The sequence below is a fragment of the Vicugna pacos genome, chromosome 5, assembly GCF_048564905.1.
Source record: "Vicugna pacos chromosome 5, VicPac4, whole genome shotgun sequence".
NCBI classification, from domain to species: domain Eukaryota; kingdom Metazoa; phylum Chordata; class Mammalia; order Artiodactyla; family Camelidae; genus Vicugna; species Vicugna pacos.
Window position 1 is genome coordinate 49,216,722 of NC_132991.1, and position 26,473 is coordinate 49,243,194.

A 26,473-nucleotide genomic window follows, 5' to 3' on the forward strand; every position below is an offset into this window, starting at 1 on the left:
AATGAAAAATTCACTAAGAGAACTCAAGAGCAGGTTTGAAGGGCCAGAAGAATCACTGAACTTGAAGATAGGTTAATTGAAGATACAGACTATCTGGTCTCAGGAACAGAAAGAAAGAAGAATGAAGGAAAACAGAGTCTCAGACATGTGACACACTATCAAACATATAAACATATGCATATGGGAGTATCCAGAAAGAGAGGAGAGAAGAAAAGGAGTAGAAAAGTATTTGAAGAAATATCGATAAAAAATCCCATATTTGAATAAAATAAACATTAATCTATAAATTCAGGAAGCTCAATAAAATCCAAGTAGGATAAACTCAAAGGGATCCACACCTAGACACATCATGGACAAACTGTTGAAAGACAAAGAGAGAATCTTGAAAACAACAAAAGAGATATGACTCAATCACATACAAACAATCCTGAGTAAGATCAACAGCTCCATGATCAGAAACCATGGAGACCAGAAGGCAGATGAATGACATATTAAATTGCTCAAATAAAAAGACTGTCAAACAATACCTATATATACAGCAAAATTATACTTCAGAAATAAAGGAGAGATTAAGACATTATCAACAAACCAAAACTGAGAAAATTCACTGTCAGTAGAACTGCCCTAAAGGAAATACTAAACATAGTCCTTCAGGCTGAAATAAAAGGACACTAGAGGGAAATCTGAATCCACATGAAGAAATAAAGATCACTGATAAAGATAACCCTACAATAAATACAAAAGACAGCATAAATGTATTTTTTTGTTTGTAACTTTTTTTCTCTCCTATCTCATTTAAAAGACAACTTCATAATGCAATTGTAAAATTTTGTTTATAAGGTTATAATATAAAAAATATAACTTGTAAGACAACAATAACACAAATGAGGTAGGAGGCGACAGAATTATATAGGATCAAAATTTTGTATACTATAGAAATTACATAGGTATTAATCCAAATTAGATTGTTACAAATTAAGATGTTAACCGTAATCCCCAGGGTAATCACTAAGAAAAGCACTGAAAAAAATAGTGAAAGAAATGAGAAGACAATTTAAGTAGTACATTTAAAAATATTTATTTAACACAAAAGAAGGCAGTACTGAAGGGATAGAAGGACAAAAAGACATAAGTCACACAGAAAACAAGTAACAAAAAAAGGTAGATAAAAATCCTACTTTATAAATAATTATTTTAAATACAAATGAAGTAAACACTCCAAAAAAAGGCAGAGATTGGCAGAACAGATAAAATAACATGATCCAACTATATGCTGTCTATAAGAAACATAGTTTAGGTTCAAAGACACAAACAGGTTAAAAGTAAAAAGATGACAAAATATATACCATGCAAACAGTTACCAGAAGAGAGTTTCAGTGGCTATGTTAATATCAGACAAAATAGATTTTAAGAAAAAAAAGTTAATAAAGACAAAGAAGAATATTTTTAAATCATAAAGGTTGAAGCATCAAGAAAATATAACAGTTAAAAATATATGGCACCTAACAACAGAGCCCCAAAATATTGTGAAGCAAAAACTGAGAAAATTAAAGACAGAACAGATAATTCAACAAAAGTGCTTGGAGTCTTCAACACTATAGTTTTAATAACAGATAGAACAACCAGGCAGAAGAAGAATAATAAGGAAAAGACTTGAACAACACTATGAACCAATTAGACCTAACAAACATCTATAGAACACTCTATCCAACAGTAGCAAAATAGACATGCTTCTCAAGCACACATAGAGCTTTCTCTAGGATAGATTACATATTAGACCATAAAACAAGTCCCAATAAATTTTAAAATATTGATATCATAAAAAGTATTCTTCAACCACAATAAAATGAAATTAGAAATAAATAAAAGAAAGACACTTGGAAAATTTATAAATATTTAGAAATAAAATAACACACTCCTAAAGAACCAATGAGTCACAGGAAAAAATCACCAGGAAATTACAAAATATTTTGAGATGAATGAAAACAAAACACAATATACCAAAACACACTGGATGCAGCCAAAGCAGTGCATAGAAGATAATTTAAAGCTAGAAATGCCTACATTAAAAAAGAAAAAAGATCTCAAATTAATAACTTCACCCTCCACCTAAGACAGTAGAAAAAGAAGAGCACACCAAACCTTAAGCAGACAGATGGAAGGACATAATAAAGATTAGAGGAGGAATAAACAAACTGAGAAGGGAAAAACAATAGACAAAACCAACAAAAACGAAAGTTGGTTCTTTGAAAAGGTCAATAAAATTGATAAACTTTTATCTAGGCTGAGCAAGAAAAAAAGAGAGAGGACTCAAATTACTGAGATCAGGAATGAAAGAGGGACTATTACCACCAACTTTGAAAAAATAAGATGATATGGGAATACTATAAATAACTGTGTGACAACAAACTAGATAACCTAGATGAAATGGACAAACTTCTAGAAAGACACAAACTATTGAAAAGGATGTAAGAATTAGAAGATCTAAATAAAACTATAATAAGTAAAGAGGTTAGATTAATAATTTAAAATATTTACAAAAAGAAAAGCTCAGGACTAGATTTTTCACTGGTAAATTCTACCAAATGTTTAAAGAATAATTTTTCTATAAACATCAACCTTTCATTTCCAAAACATAGGCAGGAATCCTTACCAATTCATTCTATGAGAAAAGTATTACCCTAATAACAAAACCAGATAAGATATCACAAAAAAAGGAAATTAGAGATCAATCTCCCTTATGAACATGTATGTAAAAATTCTCAACAAAATACTAATGAACCTAATCCAGCAACATATAAAAAGGATTATAACCATGACCAAATGGGATTTATCCCAATAATACATGATTGGTTTAGCATTCAAAAGCAATCAACTCAATGCATCATATTAATAGAACAAAGCAAAAAAAAAATCACATAGTCATCTGAATAGACACAGAAAAAGCATTTGGCAAAATCCAACACTCCTTCATGACAAAAACTATCAACAAATTAGGAACAGAAAGAAGCTTACTCCAAAATAGCTAAAGCAATCTTGAAAAAGAATAAGGCCACAATAAAGAAAATTGTAGCTTATTTCAAAGCTACAGTAATAAACGCAGTGTGGTACTGGCAGAAGGATAGATGTGGATCAATGAAATAGAATTGAGAGTCCAGAAATAAACTCATACATCTATGGTCAATTGATTTCCTACAAGGGTGCCAAGACAATTCGATGGGGAAAGAATTGTCTTTTCAATAAACTGGTGTTGAGGCAACTGGATACATACGTGCAAAAGAATGAAACTGAATACCTATCTCACGTCATACACAGAAAGTAAATGGAATGTGGATCAAAGGCCTAAATGTAAGAGCTAAAATCATCACACTTTTAGAAGAAAAGCAAAAATCTTTATGAGCTTGGATTAAGCACTGGTTTCTTAGATATGACACTAAAAGTACAAGTGAAAAAAGAAAAAAATATACAAATTTGACTCCATCAAAATTAAAATCTTGTATTTGAAAGGACACAGTCAAGAAAGTGAGAAGACAGCTCACAGAATGGGAAAAATATATGTAAATCACGAAGATAAAAAGGGACTTATCACCAGAAAATACAAAGAACTTTTATAACTCAACAATCAAAAGACTATTAACATAATTAAAGAATGGCAAAGGATTGAAATAAGTATTTCTCAAACAAGATATACAAATGGCCAATATGGGCATGAAAAGATACTCAACATCGTTAGCCATTAGGGAAATGCAAATCAAAACCACAATGAGATACTACTTCACACTCACTAAAATGGTTATAATTTTATAAACAAACAAACAGACAAACAAAAAGCTGGTGAGGATCTAGAAAAACTGGAACCCTCATATTTTGCTGATGGGCATGTAAAATTGTGTAGCCTCTGTGGTAAACAGTCTAAAAGTTGCTCCAAAAGTTAAACATACAGTTACCATGTGATCCAGCAATTCCATTTCTAGGTGTATACCCAAAAGACCTGAAAATATATGTCCACTCACAAACTTGTACATGAATGTTCATAGTAGCATTATTCCTATTAGGCCAAAAGTGGAAACGACATTGTCAATTGATGAATAGATAAATAAAATGTGATCTATCTATATACAATGGAATATTTACTCAGTCACAGAAAGGAATGAAGGCATAAAGTACATGCTACAACATGGATAGATCATAAAAATATGCCAAGTGAAAGAAGATAAACACAAAAGGCCACATACTGTATAATTCCATTTATATGAAATGTCCAGAATAGACAAATTTACGGAAATAGAAATTAGTCATTGCCAGAGCTGGGGAGGAGGAGGGAGTAGGGAGTGACTACTAATGAGTACAGAGTTTATTTTTGGGATGATAAAAACTTTCTGGAAACATAACAGCATATGACTGCACAATCCTGTGAATATACTAAAAACCACTGAATTGTACTCTCAAAGGATGTTCCTGTTGTATGTGAATTTTATCTCAATAAAAAAAAATTTGGACAGTTAACTAATTTGAGTAATACATAATGAGTGGTTCGCTAGTGTAGTGGCTGTGGAGATGCCCCATTCATCCGTCTCTCTAAGAGAACCTGCAACGGGGGTCACAGCTGATTGAATATCTCCATCTCCTGACCTCCAGACCAAGCTTCCCCTGGGGCTGTTGCCTACTAGTGGCTGAGCAAGGCAAGGGTAGGAACTGAGCCATCCCCGTGGATGTGAAATTTTTCCAATGGACAACCTCTGCTCAGAACTCCCCACTGGCCTGGCAGAGATTTTCTCTAAACCACGCTGCAATCTCTCACTCCTCCTGTTCACTCCTTCCTTTCCTCTCTCCTTGCCCAGAGCACTGTAGTGGAAGGTTCTCCCTGCCTACTCCTTGTCCCACCCTCTTTATCCTTCACAGCTGTTTCCCCTGAAAAATCTTTTGCCTATTTTATCCTGGCACATGCTTCTTGGAGGACAGGAACTGATCCCCAAGGTATAGTTAAGAATGACTCTAGTACAAGACTTGAAGAATGTGGCTAAAGGCCCTGAATGTGTCTGCTCTGTAACAGAGAGTGTGGGGACATCATTACTCCGTGTGCCACAGGGTTCCAAAATCAGATTATGTAACACATGTCAATCACTTGTATTAAACAGCTGTTTAAAAAAGCTACACAAATAAACCCCTCCCCAAGGTGCCTACTTTGAAGCACAATATGTATTTGAGTGAAGAAGTTTTGGACTGCTTGGGAAAAATCAGTTTCACACTACCGTATTTAAAAATAACCTAAACAGACATGAATTGAGGCCACACATGCTGCATGTGTAAATCAGATGAGGCTTAAAAGTCTAAAGTTTTGTTGCAGGTTCCAACAAAATAATGAATCATGAAATCAATTTTGGGGTTCGACATAGCAGGTGGGTTTTTTTTTAGGAATAGAAAAAAATCAGAATATACATACATAGTAGAGGTAAGAATAGTTTCATGAAATTGTTTTAGATATATGCATGTGTGCATTTGTATTTATATTTACATACGTTAGCTAGGTTTGGATATAAAATGTACTTTTGTTGTAGGCTGCAGGCAAAAAGGTTGAAAGTCACAATCTAAGGGATACATGGTGAAAATGGCACAGTTAGGATTCATGGTAAAGATATTCAGCAACATTCTCCAGGATAGGAGCAGAATTTCTGATTCCCAAAAGCCTCATCAGGATGGCATGCTTTTGAGTGGTAATGTCCAACCAACAGCAAGTCACATCACACCTTTCAGAAGCATTAGCCCAGAGTCACTTTCATAAACTGGGTAAGTGCTGGAGATCACCTTGCCTGGGCCAGGTACATCTCAGAGTTATATGATGTACAATAAGACTGCAGGTACAATTACAATAAATTGTGATGAACAAAATCCTCACTTATCTCACTTAGTCTCTCTAGGCTAACATAGTCTATCCCAAGTTTATTCCTGAAAATATCTTTGCTGCTGGATAAAAACAAAGAAGATCTCCAGGAGTCTTGTTTACAGACTCCTGAACTAATGGTGGAGCTCATCCTGTAGTTTTGTCTCATTATAGACACATCGCACGGAAGTTAGTGCCCCACTTCCCCTCTGAAAAAGACCAGATCTGGGCTGTGGGGATTGGAAACCTAAAGGAAAGAGTTACCGAGAAGTGAGGAACGCCAGAAGGAGTAATTTGTTTGCAAAACTAAATTCCATACAGAATTGAAGAGAAAAATAAAAAAATCAACAAGACATTCAAACTTTCAATATTCTGACCCAAAAAATTGCAATGCAGAAAACTAATGTTGAGAAGAATCAAAGGGATGTCCAATCTTAAAAATGAAAGAAACCCTAAAGGTCTCCTAGATGCTTCTTAAAGTTGAGATATATGTACCCTAAGGTAGATGTAGATGAGCTAAGGGACGGAAAAGCCACAAGAAAACAATGTGTGGAAGGGTCATATTATTTCACTGAATCTACAATACCATCAATTGTAAGATGCACGGTTATTTTTCAACAACTGAAAAAAGAGAAAAAATGCTGCAATGAGTCATTGTGTTCTTATCAGCCAAAATATTTTAATTTTATTTTAAAGATTTTCTAGACAAATGAATTTTATCATATACCATTCTTAAAGGAAAATTTAAACTATACAAGTTGATTATACACAGGAGGTAAAATTATAAGCAAAATAAATTGACTAAGACATTTCTAAAATTTCTTTAAGTCCAGTGTCACTCTTATGAATCACTTTTCAACAGTCTTCCATGTTCCCAGGCATCACTCTTTGAGCCATCAGGATGCAGCATTTCTTAGAAGAGTGCTCCAGCATCATCTCCAGAGCTCTCTTCAAAGCTGCCACCCTTCTCCTGCAAGCTTTGATGCTGTCATTCTACTGAACTTGGTAAGAGGTGTCACTAGGAGGTTTTTAGACAACAACCAGACTCATATTCCTTTTTCAAGTGTTTCTTAGTTGATTTGTTGACAGAAATTTTAAGGGGTTGCTGTTGTCCAATCATGCCCCCAGCAATTCTTTTACTGTGCAGATACATGTCTGAAAACTGTGCCAAACCTAACATAACTCGGAAGGCTATGAAGGGCTCCTAGTCCTCTGTTCCACATGACTGTACATGGCTTATTCATCAGCTCAACTGTCATTCACCTGTGGGATGAATGACACCATTGAGTTCAATCTCATTCTCATATGAGACTGGGTTCAAATTCATACACTAATACTGCAGTCATTCCTACTTTTGCATAACAAACTACTACAACATTAGTACCTTAAAACAACACTCTTTTATTGTCTCACAATTCTGGAGATCAGAATTTTGTCATGGTATTTGTCAGCTGCATTTGCTTGCTGCTCAAGGTCTCATGAGACCAAAATCAAGACGTGGACAAAACTTCATTCCCTTTTAGGGGTTCTGTGGAAGAATCAAGCTCTTTTGGGCTGTTGGAAGAATTCAAATGAGGTCCTGGTTTCCTTCACATGTGGCCCTCTCTGTATTTAAGCCAGCAAGATGTACAGAATCCTGCCCTTGCTTCAAATCTCCCTGACTTCCCCCTTCTGCTGCATTCCTCTTCTGTCCTCAACTAGGAGAAAGCTCTATATTTGAGCGCTTATGATTACACTGAGCCTACCTAGTTAATCTAGAATAATCTCCCTATTTTAACATCAACTGAGTAATAACCTTAATTACAACTGCATAGTCTCTTTGGCCATGTAATGTAATGTATTCATGGACAACAGAGGGTGAAGGTCATGGGGACCTAAATTCTGCCTACCACTTTTAGTTTGATGATATTATTTAAAATTAAATACAGTGGCAAGTTTTAACTACCTGATGTTATGCATGGCATCATGTTGAAATGCTACATTTTGCCATCTATGTTCTTGAGGTTGATCATTTTAGCACACTTAACATTGACATGTAGCACACACAGGCATACATGTCAAAAGACACTGGAATTTTCTTAGCATTTCCTATTTGACTAAATTCAGGTTCTTTTTTAGTTTTTTATTTTTAGTTTAAATATAGTCAGTTTACAATGTGTCAATTTCTGGTGTACATCATACTGTTTCAGTCATACATATACATACATATATTCCTTTTCATATTCTTTTTCACTATAGGTTACAAGATATTGAATATAGTTCCCTGTACTATACAGTAGAAACTTATTGTTCACCTATTTTATATATAGTATTTCGGACCTGCAAATCTCAAACTTCCAGTTTATCCCTTTCTACCCACTTTCCCTCTGGTAACCATGAGTTTGTTTTCTATGTCTGTGAGTCCAGCTTCCTTTTTTCCGCAACTGAATCACTTGTCACTGGAAGTTAGCAGCTTCCAATACATTGGAAGTTTTTGACAAACTGATACTCCACACTGTAATAGTAGTCCTGCATCATGTATGAATTTGATTACACTGGTCTATTATTGTTTTGAAATTTCTTTCATTTATTGTGAGTTCTTTGTCCATTTCTCCTGTCTTCAGTTGCATGAGTTGGCATGTGGTAAACGATCCCTTAGTATGTACTTTAGTAACAAAATAGAACATAGCTTCATCTCCTTATGAGTTTCTTCCTTGGTTTGGCTTTGCAAGAATAGACTTGTGGCCAGTTTTCTAACAACAAACATTTTCATCACTAATATCAAATTTATATTTCACTTCTTGTTTCCATGTTTTTCTGCAAAACAATGCTTTTCATTTCAATTCTAAATCATCGTATAATCTTGTTGAAGGCATATTAAGCAGCAACTGAAACAATTAAGGCCATAGTCTTAATAGAGTGAGCATTAGATGGCAAAAGAATTTCCTTCAGATATAAGCTTGCAGGAGAGCAGGTAGTATTGCCAGAAGCACTGCTCTCAGATTTACCAATTCAACCCTTAGTAACCTGCAAGTGTGCGCATGTTATTTAACCTCTCTGAACCTTGGGATCCTCATTTGTAAAATGAGGACAATAACATGTAACTCATTGGGCATTTGTGAGATTAACTAAGACAACATAAGTGTGACAGATACTAGACTTTCAATGACAGTTAATTCTCTTTCCCTAATTAAATAAGAAATCATTACAATGCACAATAGTGGATGTACAAAATCATAGCTTCCTGGAACTTTATTGCTGGAAGAAACATTTGGTAGACACTATTATATCTTTCTCATTTTAATAACTGAGTGTATTAGTCTCCTAGGGCTGCCATAATGAAGTACTACTGATTTGGTGGCTTACAATGGAAATTAATTCTCTCGTAACAGGCCAGAAGACCAAAATCAAGGTATTGGCAGGGCTATGCCCCTCCAAAGGCCCTGGGGAGAATCTCTCATTGCCTTTTCCAGCTTCTGGTGGCTCCTGGTGTTCATGGCTTGTACGTGTCACTCCAGTCTGTGCCTCTGTCTTCACATGGTCTTCTTTGTGCCTCTGAATGCTCTCTTCTCTTCTTATGAGGACATCAGTCTTTGGATTTACTGCCCATGCAATAAATTCAGCATTATATCCAACATTATTTCATCTCCAGATCCTTAACTAACTGCATCTGCAAAGACCCTATTTCCAAATAAGCTCACGTTTAAGGTTCCAGATGGACATGGACCTTGAGAGGATCCTATTCGCTCAATTCACTACACTGAGGAAACAGATTTTATTGAATAAACTTTAAAATAGAGCAAATTAGTAAATATTTCTTAAATATTTCTACCTGAGTGTTAAAGATCGATTTTTTTCTATCTCTGTATTCTTAGAAGTGGTCTGTAAAAACACCCATTTTTAACTTCACCAGGTGAGAGTGGCAACTAAAGACAACAAACTGAATATCACACAAAGGACAAAGCAGGTGAAATAGTTTAAAACTGAGCACAACATACAGTTCATACAAATCCTTTAACTGCCCCACCCCTGGGAATTTCTCACTGGTCATGTTTTCCCCACAGGTTTCAGCCTCCACCCACGTTGCTCAGCCCCCTTGTTTCTTCAAGACCTTGTTTGCCTCTACTTGCTCCTTATTTTTCCGGAATTCTCTTCTTCTTGGATACCTTTTACATTCAAACCTTTGTATTAGTTTCCAGTTGTTGCCGTAATACACAACCACAAACTTCAGTGACTTTGAGCAGCACAAAGTTATTACCTTCCAGTTCTCTAGGGGAGAATCCATTTCCTTGCCCACATTCCTTGGCTCATGACCCCATCCCTCCACCCTCAAAGACAGCAATGGCAGGTCAGGTCTTTCTCAGACTGCATCACTCTGCTTCTGTCCTCACATCTCCATTTATAACAACATTTATGAGCATCTTGGACCCATCCAGATAATCCAGGATAATCTCCTCATCTCCAGGTTCTTAATCAAATCTGCAAAGTCCACTGTGCCATGTAACATACACAGGTTCCACGGATTAGGAACTGGATATCTTTGCGGGTCATTACTCTGCCTACCATATGCCCTTATCTTTTCCAACAGAGCATTTCAGCTCTCCATCCTCCAGGCTGACCTGCATGCTGAAAGGCTCGTTAAACAAAGGGTCTTGCCCTTTTACTGCTCTGAGATGTCTAGCTTTATTTTTCTCCTCCTCTTCCAGTCATAACAAATTGAAAATATAGTATAAAGATTAAGTTTTTAAAAAAAGACTATTTCTCATTGAAATAAATTCTCTCCCCTCAACTCCCTTATTCCCAGAAGGCCAATGTGGTTACAGAGCCTAAATTTTAAATGGCAATATTTATTTCCACTGTATTCCATTAAATGACTATGTGAAAATTCCCTTAGTCAGTTGCTACCTTCTAGAAATCATAGACATTTGGTATTTTTTAAACATCTTAAATAGCAGAGGTGAGAAATTGCAATTTCCAAAGTGTCCATACTTTTACCTAGGAAATACATCAACAGAACATGGCCAAATATATTTTAAACTAAATAAAAATTTCTAACGCCTAAGATGTCCATAAATACTCTTTTCCACTTTTAAGTATATATGATCATTCAGACCACCTGTTTCCACTGAGGATAGAAAAGAGGTTTACTAAAGCTTGAATAAAAAATAAGAGATTCAGGAAAGTTTATTCAGGCTGACTCACTAAATATTATTAAATTAGGCTTCACAGGAAAGGTCCTAAAGTGAGATCTGAAGACAGAGAGAGTAGAATGGATCAGATAAGATCTTAATTTTTTTAAATCAGTATTGACAACACAAGATGATTGTTAATAATAAATGTATTAAGAATATTATATTCTGAAAAAGAGAGGTATATGTCACTTTCTAACCTGTTCTGATTCTGGAAAAAACTGGAGAATCATGTTCCATTCTAAGAAATACCACTTTAAGGACACGGGCAAGCGAGGGCACATCCAGGGGACAATAAAAAGGCAGGTGTAGAAGAGTTTGGGGACCATGAAAATAGTCTAAAACTAGCAGCTGCTGCTCTAGAAAAGGTAAGGACAGTGGATCTGGGCAGTCTTCCTGTATTGAACCACTGCCATGTGGGTAAGGCAGTAAATTTAATCCCTCACTGGCTTTAGTTTGCCATTTCTCTGGTCCTTCATCCACACTGCTGCCCAGATGATCTTCAAGACACAAGTCTCAATGTGTCAATACCTGTTGTTACTACCTTGTGAGTAGGAAGCATGTAGCCAGCCTCCAGGCTAAGTAAGAGGGCTTGAGCATCTCAGAAGGACCAGATAAGACTCAAACCCCAATCGGGTGGTGTTCGGGGGAGCTGGATGCCCTCAGGGGGAGTTAAGGGCCATCGCCATCAATTATGATGACCCTGTGCCAACAGCACACGGCCCTAATTAAAGATCTTGAAACATGCCGTGTTTTCTCTCCCACCTCTATGCCTCTATTCACAACGTCTCCTCTCCTCGGAAAGTAGCTGCATCACGAACTTCACAACATCCTCCAGGACTTAAATGAAGTTTTACTCCATCTGAAAGCTTTCCCTGAGGATCACTTTCCATTTTTCCTTAGATGAGTGGCGTGTCCCTCCTTTATATTAAAACACCACCTTGCACAAATCTTTGATAGAAAAGTATTCATTTGCTTTGCAGTCACTGACTTATTTGACAGCAGGACATATGAACCTAATCGGAGACACATCTGTATGTGAGGGGGCATTTATTTGCACAAGTTGATGTGCACGGAGTGGAAGGGACTGTGAGGAGGAGGTTTTGAGCATCGGAGATTGGTGGCCAAGATGGAAGAAAGGTGGGAATATCAAAAGAACAACTTAGTGGCTGGTCCTCAGTCTGGGGTCTGGCTCCTAAGCCTGGCCCAGGGACTACGTCTGAGTCCTATGGAAGAAGGAGGGCTGCAGACAAAAGCTTTAGGAAATAAAAGACTTGTGAAAAAAATATGGAGTACATGTAGGGCTGATTTGGGGCATGCAACAAACTCTGACATGTGGTAGGGAAAGTGAACCTCCTTCCCACTTCTGCACTAATTACTCAGCCTTGCTTAGATTTGGAAAGGCCACCCGTGCATCTGAGACAGTGCCGGGGGAGCTGTGGCACAGCACTGCGGGGGCTTGCAGTTATTCCCATGGGAATTCTGGAGTAGACATGGAAGCCCATGCCCAGCAGTGCTGCGCGGCTATGCCTAAAGGGAAAGGATTTAGGCTGAGAAATGATGAGTGAGCAGTAGTTTTTTTCCTTTTTTTTTCTTTTTACTCTTGGGGACTCCCAGAACTACTTCAAGAGTGGCTTTTGCAAAGAACTCAGGGTCTTACACTACAGGAAGGAAAAGACCAAGCAGCCAAGGGTACATTATCACTGCAATGACTCTATTTATAGCCATGGTCTGGAAGCCTGGTGAAATCTGGTTATAGTTATATTATATTCTTAACCTATTCCCACCCTTATTCATTGGCCTTGAGATCCTTGAGGGCAGAGACTGCTGATTAAAAAAAAAAAAAAACAAACCTCTGTAGCCCTGTTACCCGTCAGGGTACCTAGCACAGAATAGGTACTCAACATACAGCTGTTTAATGAAGTAGTAAAATTAATGAAGGGATAACTATCTTCAAAGGGCAAATTTAGGACAAACAGATGAAAGTTACAGAAATGTGATTCAACATAAAATGCCTTTCCAACAATTAGAACTCGCTATCGGTGGAAAAGGCCCATCATGACACAGTAAAAATTTTACCCCTGGAAAAGTCATCCAGAGTGTCCCAGAGGAGGCACATGCCTCTCTCATGGAGAGAGATGGATCAAATCATCTTCAGCTCTCAAAATGCCTAGTATTAATTACATGGAGAGCAAGAGGAGACTGATCATGACAAAGAAGTTAGCCACGTAAGAAAACAGGCAGAAATGATGAGTAAGCCACAAAATTGTTTTTTTTTAAAGTCTTTAAACACCGTCTATAAAAATCAGCAAGCTTTAATCAGAGTTTATCAGAATTGAAACAATGCCCTGAAACATTATTGCATGAAGCCATAGACATTATCTTCAAGAGCTATCCTATTATAACCCTGAATAATGTCTAGAGGACTAAGGTTTCTAATGGACATTATCTGTAGTGAAGATGTTCAGTGATGAAAGGTTAAAGGAAAGATTTACAACCTGTTGAGAGCAGGCTGTGATTTATAGACTCAGCCTGTTTCAGTGTCTTTTCCACAGCCACTGGTGAAGTAAATGCTAGAGCCACTTGTCTTTATTCCTTTAACTTCCACTAAATGGCCAAAGGATCCCACACCTACTAGAGGGAAATTACTAGACAATGCAGAAAAGGTCTTCTGAGATAAATGGACATTCTACATAAAGGCCACAAATAGAATGATGGAGTACTATCTCATAATGTCAAAGTTCAAAGGTACTTTTCAAATGTCTCTTTAAAGAAAATCTGACCTTTCTCTCTTTGTTTCTTTCTTTTTTATCATCAGAAAGTTTGCCAAGGGCAGTCTGGGCCTTGGGTCATTTCATTTTGACATGGAAGTTCTCTCAGCATTAAACATAATCAAAAGATCAGAAATATTTAACTCTGTAGTGGCCATAAGGACACATTCAGACGTTAAAAAATCCCAAAAAACAATATTGAAGCTTTAGGATTTCAAAGGTTGTATTTTAATAACCCCATAAAGCTTTTCCTTCTCATGTATTAGAGCCGTAACTAATTTGAGGCTGTGACTAGCTAAAGGAGTAAGCTTGAATAGATATTTTAAAATGTATTTCCTCCTATTTTACATGAAAATTTTAGGAAAATGGCTGAATACACCACTAGTAACTCTCTATGCCTGACTCTTTTTAGGTATAGATTAGCTGACATTAAATATAGATGTACATTTTCATTAAAACAAAAAATCCTTACAAAAGACCTCTTTTTTCCCCCCATTTTAAGGTATAATTTATAAACAGTAACAAATGCAGTTGTACAACCACCCCTACAAGCAAGATACAGAACAGTTCCTTCACCATGTAAATTCCCCTGTGCCCCTTCGTAGTAAACCCTTCTCTCCACTTCCATACCCTGGCAACTACTGATCTGCTTTCTATTCCTATAACTCTGCTGTTTCAAGAACACTCTATAAAATGATATGATACAATATGTAGCAAAGGACTCTTAAATTTCATGGGTTTGATAAAAAGTAACTAAATAAAGTGTCCATTTTAATGTACTGATTTCTATTTTCTGAACATAAAGGCAATAATAGATATATAAAATCAAATTACCCCTGACTAGTACATCTCAAAACAGGTATTACTCCAGGGAGTCTTTTGAATATACAGATCTTTAGGACTTCACTTTCAACATATTGAATGAAAATTACTCATGTTGATCCTGAGAATTTAGTTTTTATTCCATTCTCCCAGCTTGATTCTGACTGTTCCAGTGAGATTTGGGAAACATGAATCCAGCAGACATTCACAACATGAGATTAATTACCAGACTGTAAATTATGTGTAGAGAGGGGATCAAAATTCAGAGGTTGGGAGGGTCTTATCTAGGTGACCTTGTCCTGAGATGTGGCTACCATTTACTGACTGCAGGGCCTTGAACAAGTCACTTAAACTCATTGAACTATGGCCTTCTCCTCTGTCATGCCTGAGTAATGATGCCTACTTCATTGGGTTATTTTGGGGGATTCAATGCACATAAAGCATTTAGAATGGTACCTGGCACACTCAGCACTACTCATCTTGCTGGTATTACTATCATTATCAGCATCATGCTGTCCTAAGCACTTTACTTGTCTTTCTCCATATTTCTGTATTTTGGTCAGTTTCACTATTTTTAGCCCTTCCTCTAGAGGTGACCAAAGTAAAGAGAATCCATCTTTGTAGCAGCCTAACTATTATTCAGGGTAGTGCAAAGCTAACAGAATTCAACGATTGTCTCCAACCCTCACTTGTACCTTGTAACAGCCTTAAAGATACCAATGGGGACAAAAAGTGAATCACTGGAAACTCTTACTCTTTTTCCCAAACGGTTACTGGCCAAATACAAGTAAACAAAGGGGAGGAAGAGAACAAAGGGCCAGAATAAAGAGAAAAAAAATTAGGCTATCTGTGTAGTTAGGGGAAATCTAAAAATTGACTTTATTCATTAGCAGTTTCAGATGTATATACATGTATTTTTATGCTACAGTTCTAATTTAAGCCCTGAAATACAGAAGAGTGATGATATTTGGTTTTAAACAAAGAACAACTCCTATTCTCAAAGAATTATGTAATGCTCCCAAAACCAAGGATCGAGAATGATGATTAAAGACAACACTGAAATTCACAACCCTACCTGTTCTCAGCATCAGCACTGCACTTTGGGGACATCAATTCAAACGATTTGGTAAACTTCACCACCTGCCGCACAGAAAGACAATAAACCCAAGTCAATTAAAGCTTTCTCACAGTTTAAAGTAAAGCAATAAACATTTTTCATCTTCACAATGATGCTTACAATAATTGGAGATTAAAGAGAGATTTTAAGTGGAGAAATCTTGAGGGACAGGAGAAAATTCTACCCTACATTTTGTACTTTTCTTACATGGCATATATTGCTGAACTTTTAATATATTCTTTAAATATGTCTATATTTTTACAATGAGGTGTAAAAATCCTGTGGTGGTCAGGCAAAATGACGTCTCATTTGAATATAATTTTTTTTTACTGCTTTTAACAACCCAGTCACCATCTATGGAAAACTTGGCAGAGACAAAACATCCTTCAAAAAGAAGCCCTCCATCAACCCCAGGCTCCTGAAGCTACCTTCCCTGGATTACCATTGTTACCATTCCCGAAGGGTAATGAAGAGGAGGACACGTTCTTCAAAGATCATCCCTAGTGTGAACACGTCCTCCCTTACCTGTCCAGTGAAACCAGCACACGTGGTGCAAGAGCCTGATCAAGACCCAATACACTGAAAGGAAATTTATTTAACAGAAAATGTAAAGGCAAGTTTTCTTTTATCATTAGCTACTATTGGGTTCTCACTACAAACCAGGCCCTACATCAGAAGCTTCTCTGACTATTTAATTCCCTTATCACAACTCTGTAAAGCAGAGATTTTTGTCCTCAGAGTATAGATGAAAAAATTAACCCATAAATTTTAAGAAACTCGCTCCATTTCACACAACTAAATGGGGCAACCTAGATTAAAGCAAGTCTGCCTGACTCCGGAGTGTTACCTTTTTCAACAACAGTAAAAATACTGAGTAGGAAAGGCACCATTTCTGGACCTTTTGACAAGATATACCACCTGATACAGGAATGAGTCCCTATACTGAAAGGAGTCAGCTGAATGTCACTGGATGCGTCCAAGGTTGACATTTAGATTTGCTTTCGCCAGATGCAGTCATGCTTCAAAGGCCATTTAAATTAACCACTTACAAGGAATTGATGGGCACTTGAGAAAATGATTTGGAAGCTGAGACCAGATTAAATATTAAAATAGCTTTATCAGTGAGGTAATGAACCCAAACTAAGAAAATGCAACATTAGGAAAAGAATAAAAGAAAAGAAAAGCCCATCACAAAGAAAACTGTGTGTGACTAGCTGAATGCAGGGCAGTGACAATAGCTCAACTAAAAGGAAATACCCTTGACAACTAGAGGACATATTTCATTTCATGTTCTAATGTGAACTAATAAGCATTTACAAAATCACTCCTTGTGGCAAATTTTATTTTCCAGAGATGACCACAGCAGTATCTCCCATCCACATTCTTCTCTACAATATGACCCTGCCACGCTCCTACCAAGTGATAGGGCCTATGTTTCCTCTCCTTGAATCTACATGGGCTTCAGATCACTTCAACAAATAGAATATACAGAAGAGATGCTATCTGCCTTCTGAGGTTGTCATAAAAGGCAATTGCAGTTTCTGCCTCATCTGACAGAATACCTGTGCTTGGAGCCCAGAGAAGTCCAACTACCCTGAGGCTACTGTGCTGAAAAAGAGCCAACCATAAAGAGAAGTCACATGTAGGTGCTCTGGTCAGCAGCTCCAGTCTTTAAGCCATCCCAGCCCAGGTGCCAGACACATGAGCGAGCAAACAAACCTTCAGATGATTCCAGTTCCCAGCCATTTAGTCACCCCTGATCTCCATATTTTTCCAACTATGGCCCCAGATACCCTGGAATGAGGCAAACCATCCTGGCTGTTCCCTCTCCAAAGTCCTGATCCACAGGATCTGTGAGCATAATAATGTGGTTGGTTTAAGCCTCTCAATTTTGGGTTTATTTGTTACAGAGCAAAAGTAACTGGAACACTTATCTTAACTGAGGACTTAAACAGAAACCAGTCACTTAGAACACTCAGAAGTCTTGATCCAGCTGCCATATACTTGGGTTTCACAAGGCCAGCAAGCCCCACAGAGACTATTTGCCATCATCAAATAATAAAACCCTCAAACTATACCCTAAATAATTCTTAAAGTTAAAGCAATAATAGGATAATAAGTAGAAGCATATCATTTATGTTTGCAGAATGTGAAATAGTTACAAATTTTAAAAGAGAAAGTCCTATAGCTCTGCTTTGATCTCTCATCGTGATTTCTTCCCATTATTTTGTTAGATGACAGTAGATTCTCCTATTTCTATCGTGTTTTAGGCTGTTACTATGAACTGAATGTGTTCCCCCCAAATTCAAATGCTGCAACCCTAATCTTCAATGTAATGGTATTTGGAGGTGGGGCCTTTGAGAGGTAATCACGTTGTGAGGATGGTGCCTCATAAAGGGATTAGTGCTTTTATAGGAGACAGAGAGCACCTGCTTCTTCTCCTTCTCTGCTCTGCTACATGAAGATATGACGAGAAGATGGCCATCTACAAACGAGGAAGGGTGCCCTCACCAGACACTGGAACTGCCGGTGCCTTAATCTTGGATTTATGAGCCTTCAGAACTGGGAAAAATCCATATTCGTTACTTAAGCCACCCAGTATATGATAATATGCTATAGCAGCTCAAGCTAAGACAATCGTATCCTACCATTTTACTGTAAATCTGTACAAGGCATTTTGTAAACATTGTGACCAATCCTTTATGCATGTATCAATGCTTACAACATCCCAGCAAGGTAGATATTATTATCACATTTTATTACAGGAAAATTAAAGCTTAGAGGGGCTAAGTGGTTTTCCTGGAAACCATACAACCAAAATGTCGCAGACCTAGGATCTGAACCATGTCGATCTAATTCCACAGCTCCTAATTTCCCCACTACTCGCTGCTTTCATAAACATGAAACAGAAAATTATTTGGATATGACTCCTCCAGAGCCTGAATGCTTAAATTATGCCTTTATTTATTTATTCTACAAAAATGTATTATCTCCTATATGCCTGAATCTGAATAAACACAGATGAAAAGTAACCTGAAGTAAAACACTTGGCTTGATATAAAACAAGTCAAGTTATCAATAAACTAATAATTGTTTCTACATTTGGAAACCAAGAAAGTCATATCTTGTCATTTCCTGACCTGATAGATGAGATTAAATTCTCCAATATTACTAAGAATACTTCCCTTAGCTTATTTTTTACTATTGATTAGAATACTTTACAACTCTGAAAGGACAGATGTTAATTTCTGAGAAACTGATAACAATTGGGTTGTAAATAGGGGAGTAAGTCCCCTCTGTGGGGAGTTTAAGGATCACTCTGACATGGCCATAAAAATCACATTCAGAAAGGTATGTGAAATTAAAGGATATATTACACTCTCAGGACTTGGGGGAGGGGGCACAGCGTGCCCAAAGGAACATACAAAGTCACCCAGAACCCAAAGTTTGGTCACTGCAGGCAGTGAGAGAGCAGAGCAAGGACCCATGGGTAAGTGCCTTTGTTGAGGGTCACAGGTAGGGTGATTTGTGGTGCTTGGGAAGCATTCCCCTTGGGTAATTTGAATGTTACTGGGTCTACGTGGAAAGGAGAGAAGAGGTAAAATGGAGGCATCATCATGAGGCTTATAGCTTGAACACACATGTTGAGGATAGGTACCCAGAGATGGGCAATAACCATGTAGAAGTTCAAAACAAGCAGGGCAAGTGCCAGCACTCATGAAGCCATTGTGTCAACAAAGAACAGCTTGACATTATAAAAATGACTTCTGTCCTACAGTAATGCAAATGAATAATGAATTTCATCCAAGCAGAAATGCAGATGATTTCTGTGCAGTAGAAGAGATAAGCCCATAGTTACAATTTTATTGTCCTGGATGACAGGAATCATTTTTCAAAATCTAACCCAGCAATGTTGTGCCAGCATTCTTTCAGTGCCTGTTTTAGAACGGACTACTACGTTACTGGCTTCTCTCATTAGTGAGTTAACTACATCTGTGATACACGTTTGTTTTAGATTTGTGCAAGGGTTAGGTTTTTAACTTTTTGAAAACTGTTATTTGACGCAACAGATATATACTGAGTGTCTGCATGTGTCAAGCAGTGGGGTTACACATGTTTAATTAAAAAAAAAAAAAAAGAAAAGTCCTTGCATGCATAGAGCTTACTTTATTAACAGGGAGCTTAATTTGTCCTGGCTCCTCAAAACTAGTGCTCCTTGGAATAAAAAGTGAAATTTCTGTTTTCCATACCTTAAGAAACAAACCTGGGAAATATCCAGAGGTTAAAAGAGAATAAAGATTTTTTGATAATAATAATTAAAAAAAAAAACCCCAAACCTCTGAGGGATAGAAGTTTACATGAAACGGAATAGAAAATCTTGAAATTTTAAAGCTATAAAACTTATAGATCTAGAATCACAAAGAGAATTGATAAAACAAACAAGTACCTCAATGAAATGTCAGAATGCTTGAACTCTTGAAATGTAAAAGAGGACTTTTTAAAAAACTACCAAAAGGAAGAAGTACTTTTTTCTAAAATGTTAGAAATTTTCATTCTAAGATAAATCACATACTGAAAAGAAAAACAGGGTCAAATATCTTGTTTTATTTGTTTTACTTTCTAAGTTCATGTTTAACAGAGAGAAAGTCAAGAATTATGCAGCTTTCAACTTCAGCACTCCGTATCATGGAGAGTACTAGTGGTGTTCCCAAATAGACCTGCGCATGGTGTCCTGATCAAAGTCAGACACTGGAGTCATGAACCTTGGTGTTGACCTTGTGTGTAGTAAAGAAGTAAGCTTATCCAAATAAAGGCCCTTGTCTCCTGGGAGTTAACCTTTAAGCCCCTGGAATGTTCAGCCTTGATAAAAGTTTCCCTGTGTGCCTTGGGCCAGCCAGAGAGTAACAATGTGACTTAGAGTGAGAACTTTGAGACACACCAATAATGTGATTTAGGGTGGGAGCTTTGGGTCATGTGGTGGAGCATGGAGGGCATGGAGACTGAGGGCAGCTATGTGAGTGGCCAAATAGGTTTTGGTGGCCAAGCACCAATAAAGACTCGATGCCAAGGCTTCAGTGACCTTCTCTGCTTGGCAATACTTCATGCATATCATCACACATCACAGCTGGGAGAAGTTAATGCTCTCCATGACTCCATGGAGGGAGAGCAAGTGGAAGCACCACTTTTGGAATCTTCCTGGACTCTGCCCATGCATCTCTCCCTCAGCTGACTTTAATTTGTCTCTTTCTCAATAATAAACCACGTATGTGTATAATAGCTTTCAGTGAGTTCTGTGAGAACTTCTAGCAAATTATTGACTTTGAGGGTGATCTTGGAAACTCTTGAACTTGTCACTGGTATCAGAAGTGAGAGCAGTATTAGGGCAGCATTAGACTATGTTCTCTAACTTCACACCTTGTATGCTAATCCTTAGGTTCCTGTGTCTTTAGAAGAAAAATAAGCATAACACTAATGTAGACTTGTCTTTGGCTAAATATCCAATGTGTATCAAGTACTGGTTGGCACAGAGAGATACAAAAGAAATAGGAAATAAGGTCTCCAATCTTTGAAGAATTAATATTTTAAAGGGGAAAATTTTTTTAACTTAAGGGTCAGAAAAAATTTCTTGATATGTTGATGTGATTTTTTCTACTAAACAAGCAGATTAGAAAATCTATTAATTTTTTCCTTTTATATTGGCTGCTGGGAAGTTCAGAACAAAGCTTTAGGTCAAAGCTGTACCTTTCTGCAGCATAATTTGGTTTTGAGTTGTTTGATTTGATTTGGTTTTACTTATGACATCTGTTTTCTCTTTCTCCCTTTATATTTGAAATTTTGCCTTTCAGTTTATTATGTATCTCTGCAATACAAAAAGCACTCAAAGAATTTGTTCACTATGAATTTTTGTGTTTTTGCCACAGGGTGCCTTAAAATGCTTTTGGTAATTAACTGAGTAAAAGTACAAAAAAAGGAGATGAACTTACATACTTGAAAAATGTATAAAGTATATAAAATAGTTTTACACATGAAATAACACAAATTTGCTTACGTAAAACCAATTACAGTTGAACAAAGCTACTGTGGGCCATGACGTTGTATAAAAGAGTATTTTTCAGAGGCATGGAAAGGGACTCTGGAAGATGGGTAACAGAAATACAACATATAAGGGTCTACAGCTGATAGCAAACAATATAAGAATAAAAGAGCAGCAGGCTTGAGTCCCATCAAGAGCATGATAAATTAAGCAGAGCAATGAAACTTGAGAACAAATCCACTGCTGACTATAAGCCAGCTAAAATCAAGGAAGTGGCAAAACACTATTCTTGGCTTCATAAGGTGTGTGTATAAAATTAGTCTGATTCCGAGCCATCAGACTATGAAAGGCTTCAAAAACATTCTTGAATAAGTCTAAGGTTGTCACAGAAATCCTAGTCTAAATCATATATTCAGGAACACAGGGGCTGCTGGTGGAATTCCTTTGCAGATTCTCTGTATTTAGGGCAATTCGAGATTATGCTCACAAGCAAACTGACCCTCCAAGTCACCAGAATATTGAGTCCATAAGGCAACATACACATGGGCCTTGGTCCTGGATGAGGACAGCAAGATGAACAGCAAAGAAGTACTACAATTCTAGAGATGTACACTGGTCTGCTTACCTCCTGTTCCTCCAGAGTAGGGATAGGCAAAAACTCTGTGGGCCAAATCTGGCCCACTGTCTGTTTTTATAAATAATGTTTTACTTGAACAGAGCCCACTCATTTAATTAGGTATCTATGGCTACTTTTTGCAATGACAGCAGAGTTGAGTAATTACAACAGAGACCATATGGACCACAGAGCCTAAAATATTTACTAGCTACCCCTTTATAGATAAAGTTGGCTGACTTCTGATCCAGAGCCATCTCTAAGCCAAGTCAGAGCCATCACGGAACCAAGTCAATTAATTATTTTCTGCTAAACTGTTAATGGCTGATGCTAGATTAATGTATTCATATTCCTATGTAAATTATCTACAGTCAAAATCTTCTCACCTGAAACAACAGTGTAAGGATAGAAATTTTAAGCACCAGGGCAAGTGGTGGGGGGTATAGTTGAAGGCATGCATATGTCCCAGTTGTCATGTCCCACTCTAATTAAGCTGTTATCCTGGGACAATTCTTAAAAGTACCCCATTCACTCTCAAAAACATCTTTGTTTGAAAAGCAAAAATCTAGGCAGGTATGCCTTGAACAATTTCTATTTTTAAAAAGAAGTTATTAAAAATATAATGCAACCACAGCAAACGAAACCATAAGTAAAACAAAAAGACAACCTACAGAATGGGAGAAAATTTTTGCAAATGAAACCGACAAAGGCTTGATCTCCAGAATATTAAACAGCTCATATGACTTAATAAGAAACAAATAAAACAACCCAATCCAAAAATGGGCAGCAATTCTCCAAGGAAGACATACAAATGATCAATAGGCACATGAAGAAGTGCTCAATATCACTAATAATCAAAGAAATGCAAATCAAAACTACAATGAGGTATCACCTCACACCAGTCAGAATGGCCATCATTCAAAAATCCACAAATGACAGATGCTGGAGAGTCTGTGGAGAAAAGGGAACCCTCCTACACTGCTGGTGGGAATGCAGTTTGGTGCAGCCACTGTGGAAAACAGTATGGAGATTCCTCAAAAGACTAGGAATAGACTTATTGTATGACCCAGGAATCCCACTCCTGGGAATATATCCAGAAGGAACCCTACTTCAGGATGACACCTGCACCCCAATGTTCATAGCAGCACTATTTACAATAGCCAAGACATGGAAACAGCCTAAATGTCCATCAACGGATGACTGGATAAAGAAGCTGTGGTATATTTACACAATGGAATACTACTCAGCCATAAAAACTGACAACATAACGCCATTTGTAGCAACATGGATGTTCCTGGAGAATGTCATTCTAAGTGAAGTAAGCCAGAAAGAGAAAGAAGAATACTATATGAGATCGCTCATATGTGGAATCTAAAAAAACAAAAAAAAAAACAAAAAAAAACCCTCCACACACAAAGCATAAATACAAAACAGAAATAGACTCACAGACATCGAATACAACACAGGATACAAACTTGTGGTTGCCAAGGGGGCAGAGGGTGGGAAGGGATAGACGGGATTTCAAAATTGTAGAATAGATTGACAAGATTATGCTGTATAGCACAGGGAAATATACACAAGATCTTATGGTAGCTCACAGAGAAAAAAATGTGACAATGAATATATACATATTCATGTATGACTGAAAAATTGTGCTCTACACTGGAATTTGACACATTGTAAAATTATTATAAATCAATAAAAAGTGTTAAAAAATATAATGCAACCAGGTAGAAAATTATTTATAGTCCAACACCTGGGATAAAAAGTGAAATAGCAAAAACAACTATTTTTGATGCAATTTAATGGGATATGTAGTGTCACCATGGAGATTATGACCAATAAAAAAGAGGTGAAAGCATAAATAGAAGAGAATAAAATTCATGTTTTATTCTTGACTTAGACCAATTTGATGGTTCTGAGTTTCATTAATTTTTAAAAGTGTATTCTCTAAATCCAATTCTGATTTTATTATTAATGAACATAGATTAAATAAATACACACACTCACATACACTAAGTAAAAAGAAAATATCAGAGAAATATCAGGCATGGTTTATAGGTCAATGAAACTGAACAAATGGTTCCAAGCTCCTCTGGCTGTTCATCAGCTGTGGGCATTACACCCTGGGGACGCAGTACACATGCCACAGTGAAGTAAACAAAACATCCCCAAGCATCTCTGACTGTTCTTTGGAAAAGCTCCATGGACACAAGTCTTTTTGATTTGGATAATTATCAAGCACTAGTTGGTCTGGTTTCTCTCTGTTTTGTTTTGTTTTGTTTTTAATTTAAAAAACAACAGCTATACTCATAGAGATATTCCTGCTACCAAAAAGAAAATAGAAATGATCTAACAAGTAATTACCTTTTGTTTTGGTTAGAGTTTTCTTAATTCCTATTTTTCTCTTAAGAGGACTACTATATGGCAAAAGAATGAATTAAATGATCATCCACTGTCATCCTTCTTGATAAATTCCTCACTTAAGCTGATGAGTAATCTACTCCAGTCACTTATTTACTCAGTCAACATTTACCAAATGCTTAGTGTACCAGGCACTGTGCAATAGGCTCTAGAAATTCCAAGGGGTGTAAATCAGGTCCTGTTCTTGAATTCACACTTAGTACAGAGGGGGAAATATGTCACAAAGGTACAATTTCACCACAATATATGTGCAAAATTCTACAAGCACATAGAGGAGGGTTTGAAGAAGTCTTCATGTGAACTACGTCCTAAAGGGGGAGCAGGCATGCTCTAGGCTGAAAACTGGGGCAAGCTTTCCAGGCTGAGGGACTAAATCAGTCAAAAAACAGAGAGAACACTCAAAATGATTTAATGGAAACTAATTCAATAAAGAAGTATGGGCAAGATTAAAAGAAAACAATAAGGAATGGTGAAGTACTTGAGGACTAGACACTTTGGAAAGTAGTTAACACCTCTAGGTCTGAGGGAACATAGGAGAGAGTGAGGGAGAGAAGGAGAGATGCAGGAAGGGAGGGGACAATGTCACTGGTGCCCTGGGGGAGCTGGAGCTGTGGAGAGGGCCTTGGAAGAATCCAGCCACCTCTACAACTGGCAGAGAAAGAACAAAGGGAATAACTACCTCCAATCTCTCTCTCCCCCAGCTCTGAAATCTTCTGCTGATTTCTCTTGTTTGTCAAGCTCAGTGGACAAGAAAGCCCAAGTGGCACCATACACAGCGATCAGCCTTCAAAGACACTGAGCTAAAGACAGAGAAACCAACAGTAGATAGGGCAGCAGGGTTTGCAGAGAAGTCAGTCCAGAGTTGACAGTGTTGAACTTTACCTGAAATGGTAAAGTGCCCCCAAAATGGTATAATGATAAAGAAATACCCCTACTGCTTTATCTTTCATAACTGGCTAACCTCAAAGGACCATCCTGCCCTGGAACACTTCAAAATCAGACCTGTCTCCATTCTTCCTCATGACCCTGCTAGGATGCACAAATGATGCAGTGACTCATTTGTCTATATGCTTCTGTAAAACCCCAGGCATCCTTTCTTTTCTTTGAGATGTTCCTTATAAATGAATGTTCTTCCTATTGCAATAGCCAGGATGAAATGGTCTCCTTAATTGTCTGGTGCATTCTGTCTTTCACAGGAATGACATGCAAAGATACAGAGGCCAATACACGCATAGGCTGAGCATGGAGAGAAGAGGTAGAGGAGGAAGACAGGGACAAAGTGAGGCTGAGGGCCAGAGAGGAAAGCCAAAAGTCAAGTTGGGAATGAGGTGATGGACCTTGAATGTTGGGCAGTTTGAACTTTACTGTGTAGGCAGCAGACAATTACCAAGTGTTTTTGAAGCATGGGAGAGGCAAATGCATGTTTTCAAAATATAACTAGACGTCATATTAAGAACTGATAGAAAGAAAGAGTGCCCTCTTTGTGAGTAAAGAAATGAGTCAAGAGGAAAATTTCCAGGTGAGAGGTTAGTCAAGTCACTGTAAAGACAGGGGTGGAACAGGTGGGAAGGAAGGGCTAGAAATGATGTTTCAACAGAGAAGCAACAGAACTTAGAGATAACTGAATGTAAATGGTAAGAAAC

At 37.3% G+C, this 26,473-nt stretch overlaps 1 protein-coding gene across 1 annotated transcript in view; it reads right to left on the reverse strand.

The window, feature by feature from the left end:
• Positions 1-26,473, reverse strand: part of PDE11A (phosphodiesterase 11A) — a 359,091-nt gene that overhangs the window by 172,153 nt on the left and 160,465 nt on the right. The window contains exon 5 of the mRNA XM_006210208.4: positions 15,718-15,782. Coding sequence (XP_006210270.2) covers positions 15,718-15,782 — 65 coding nt within the window. The remainder of the gene's footprint in view (positions 1-15,717; positions 15,783-26,473) is intronic.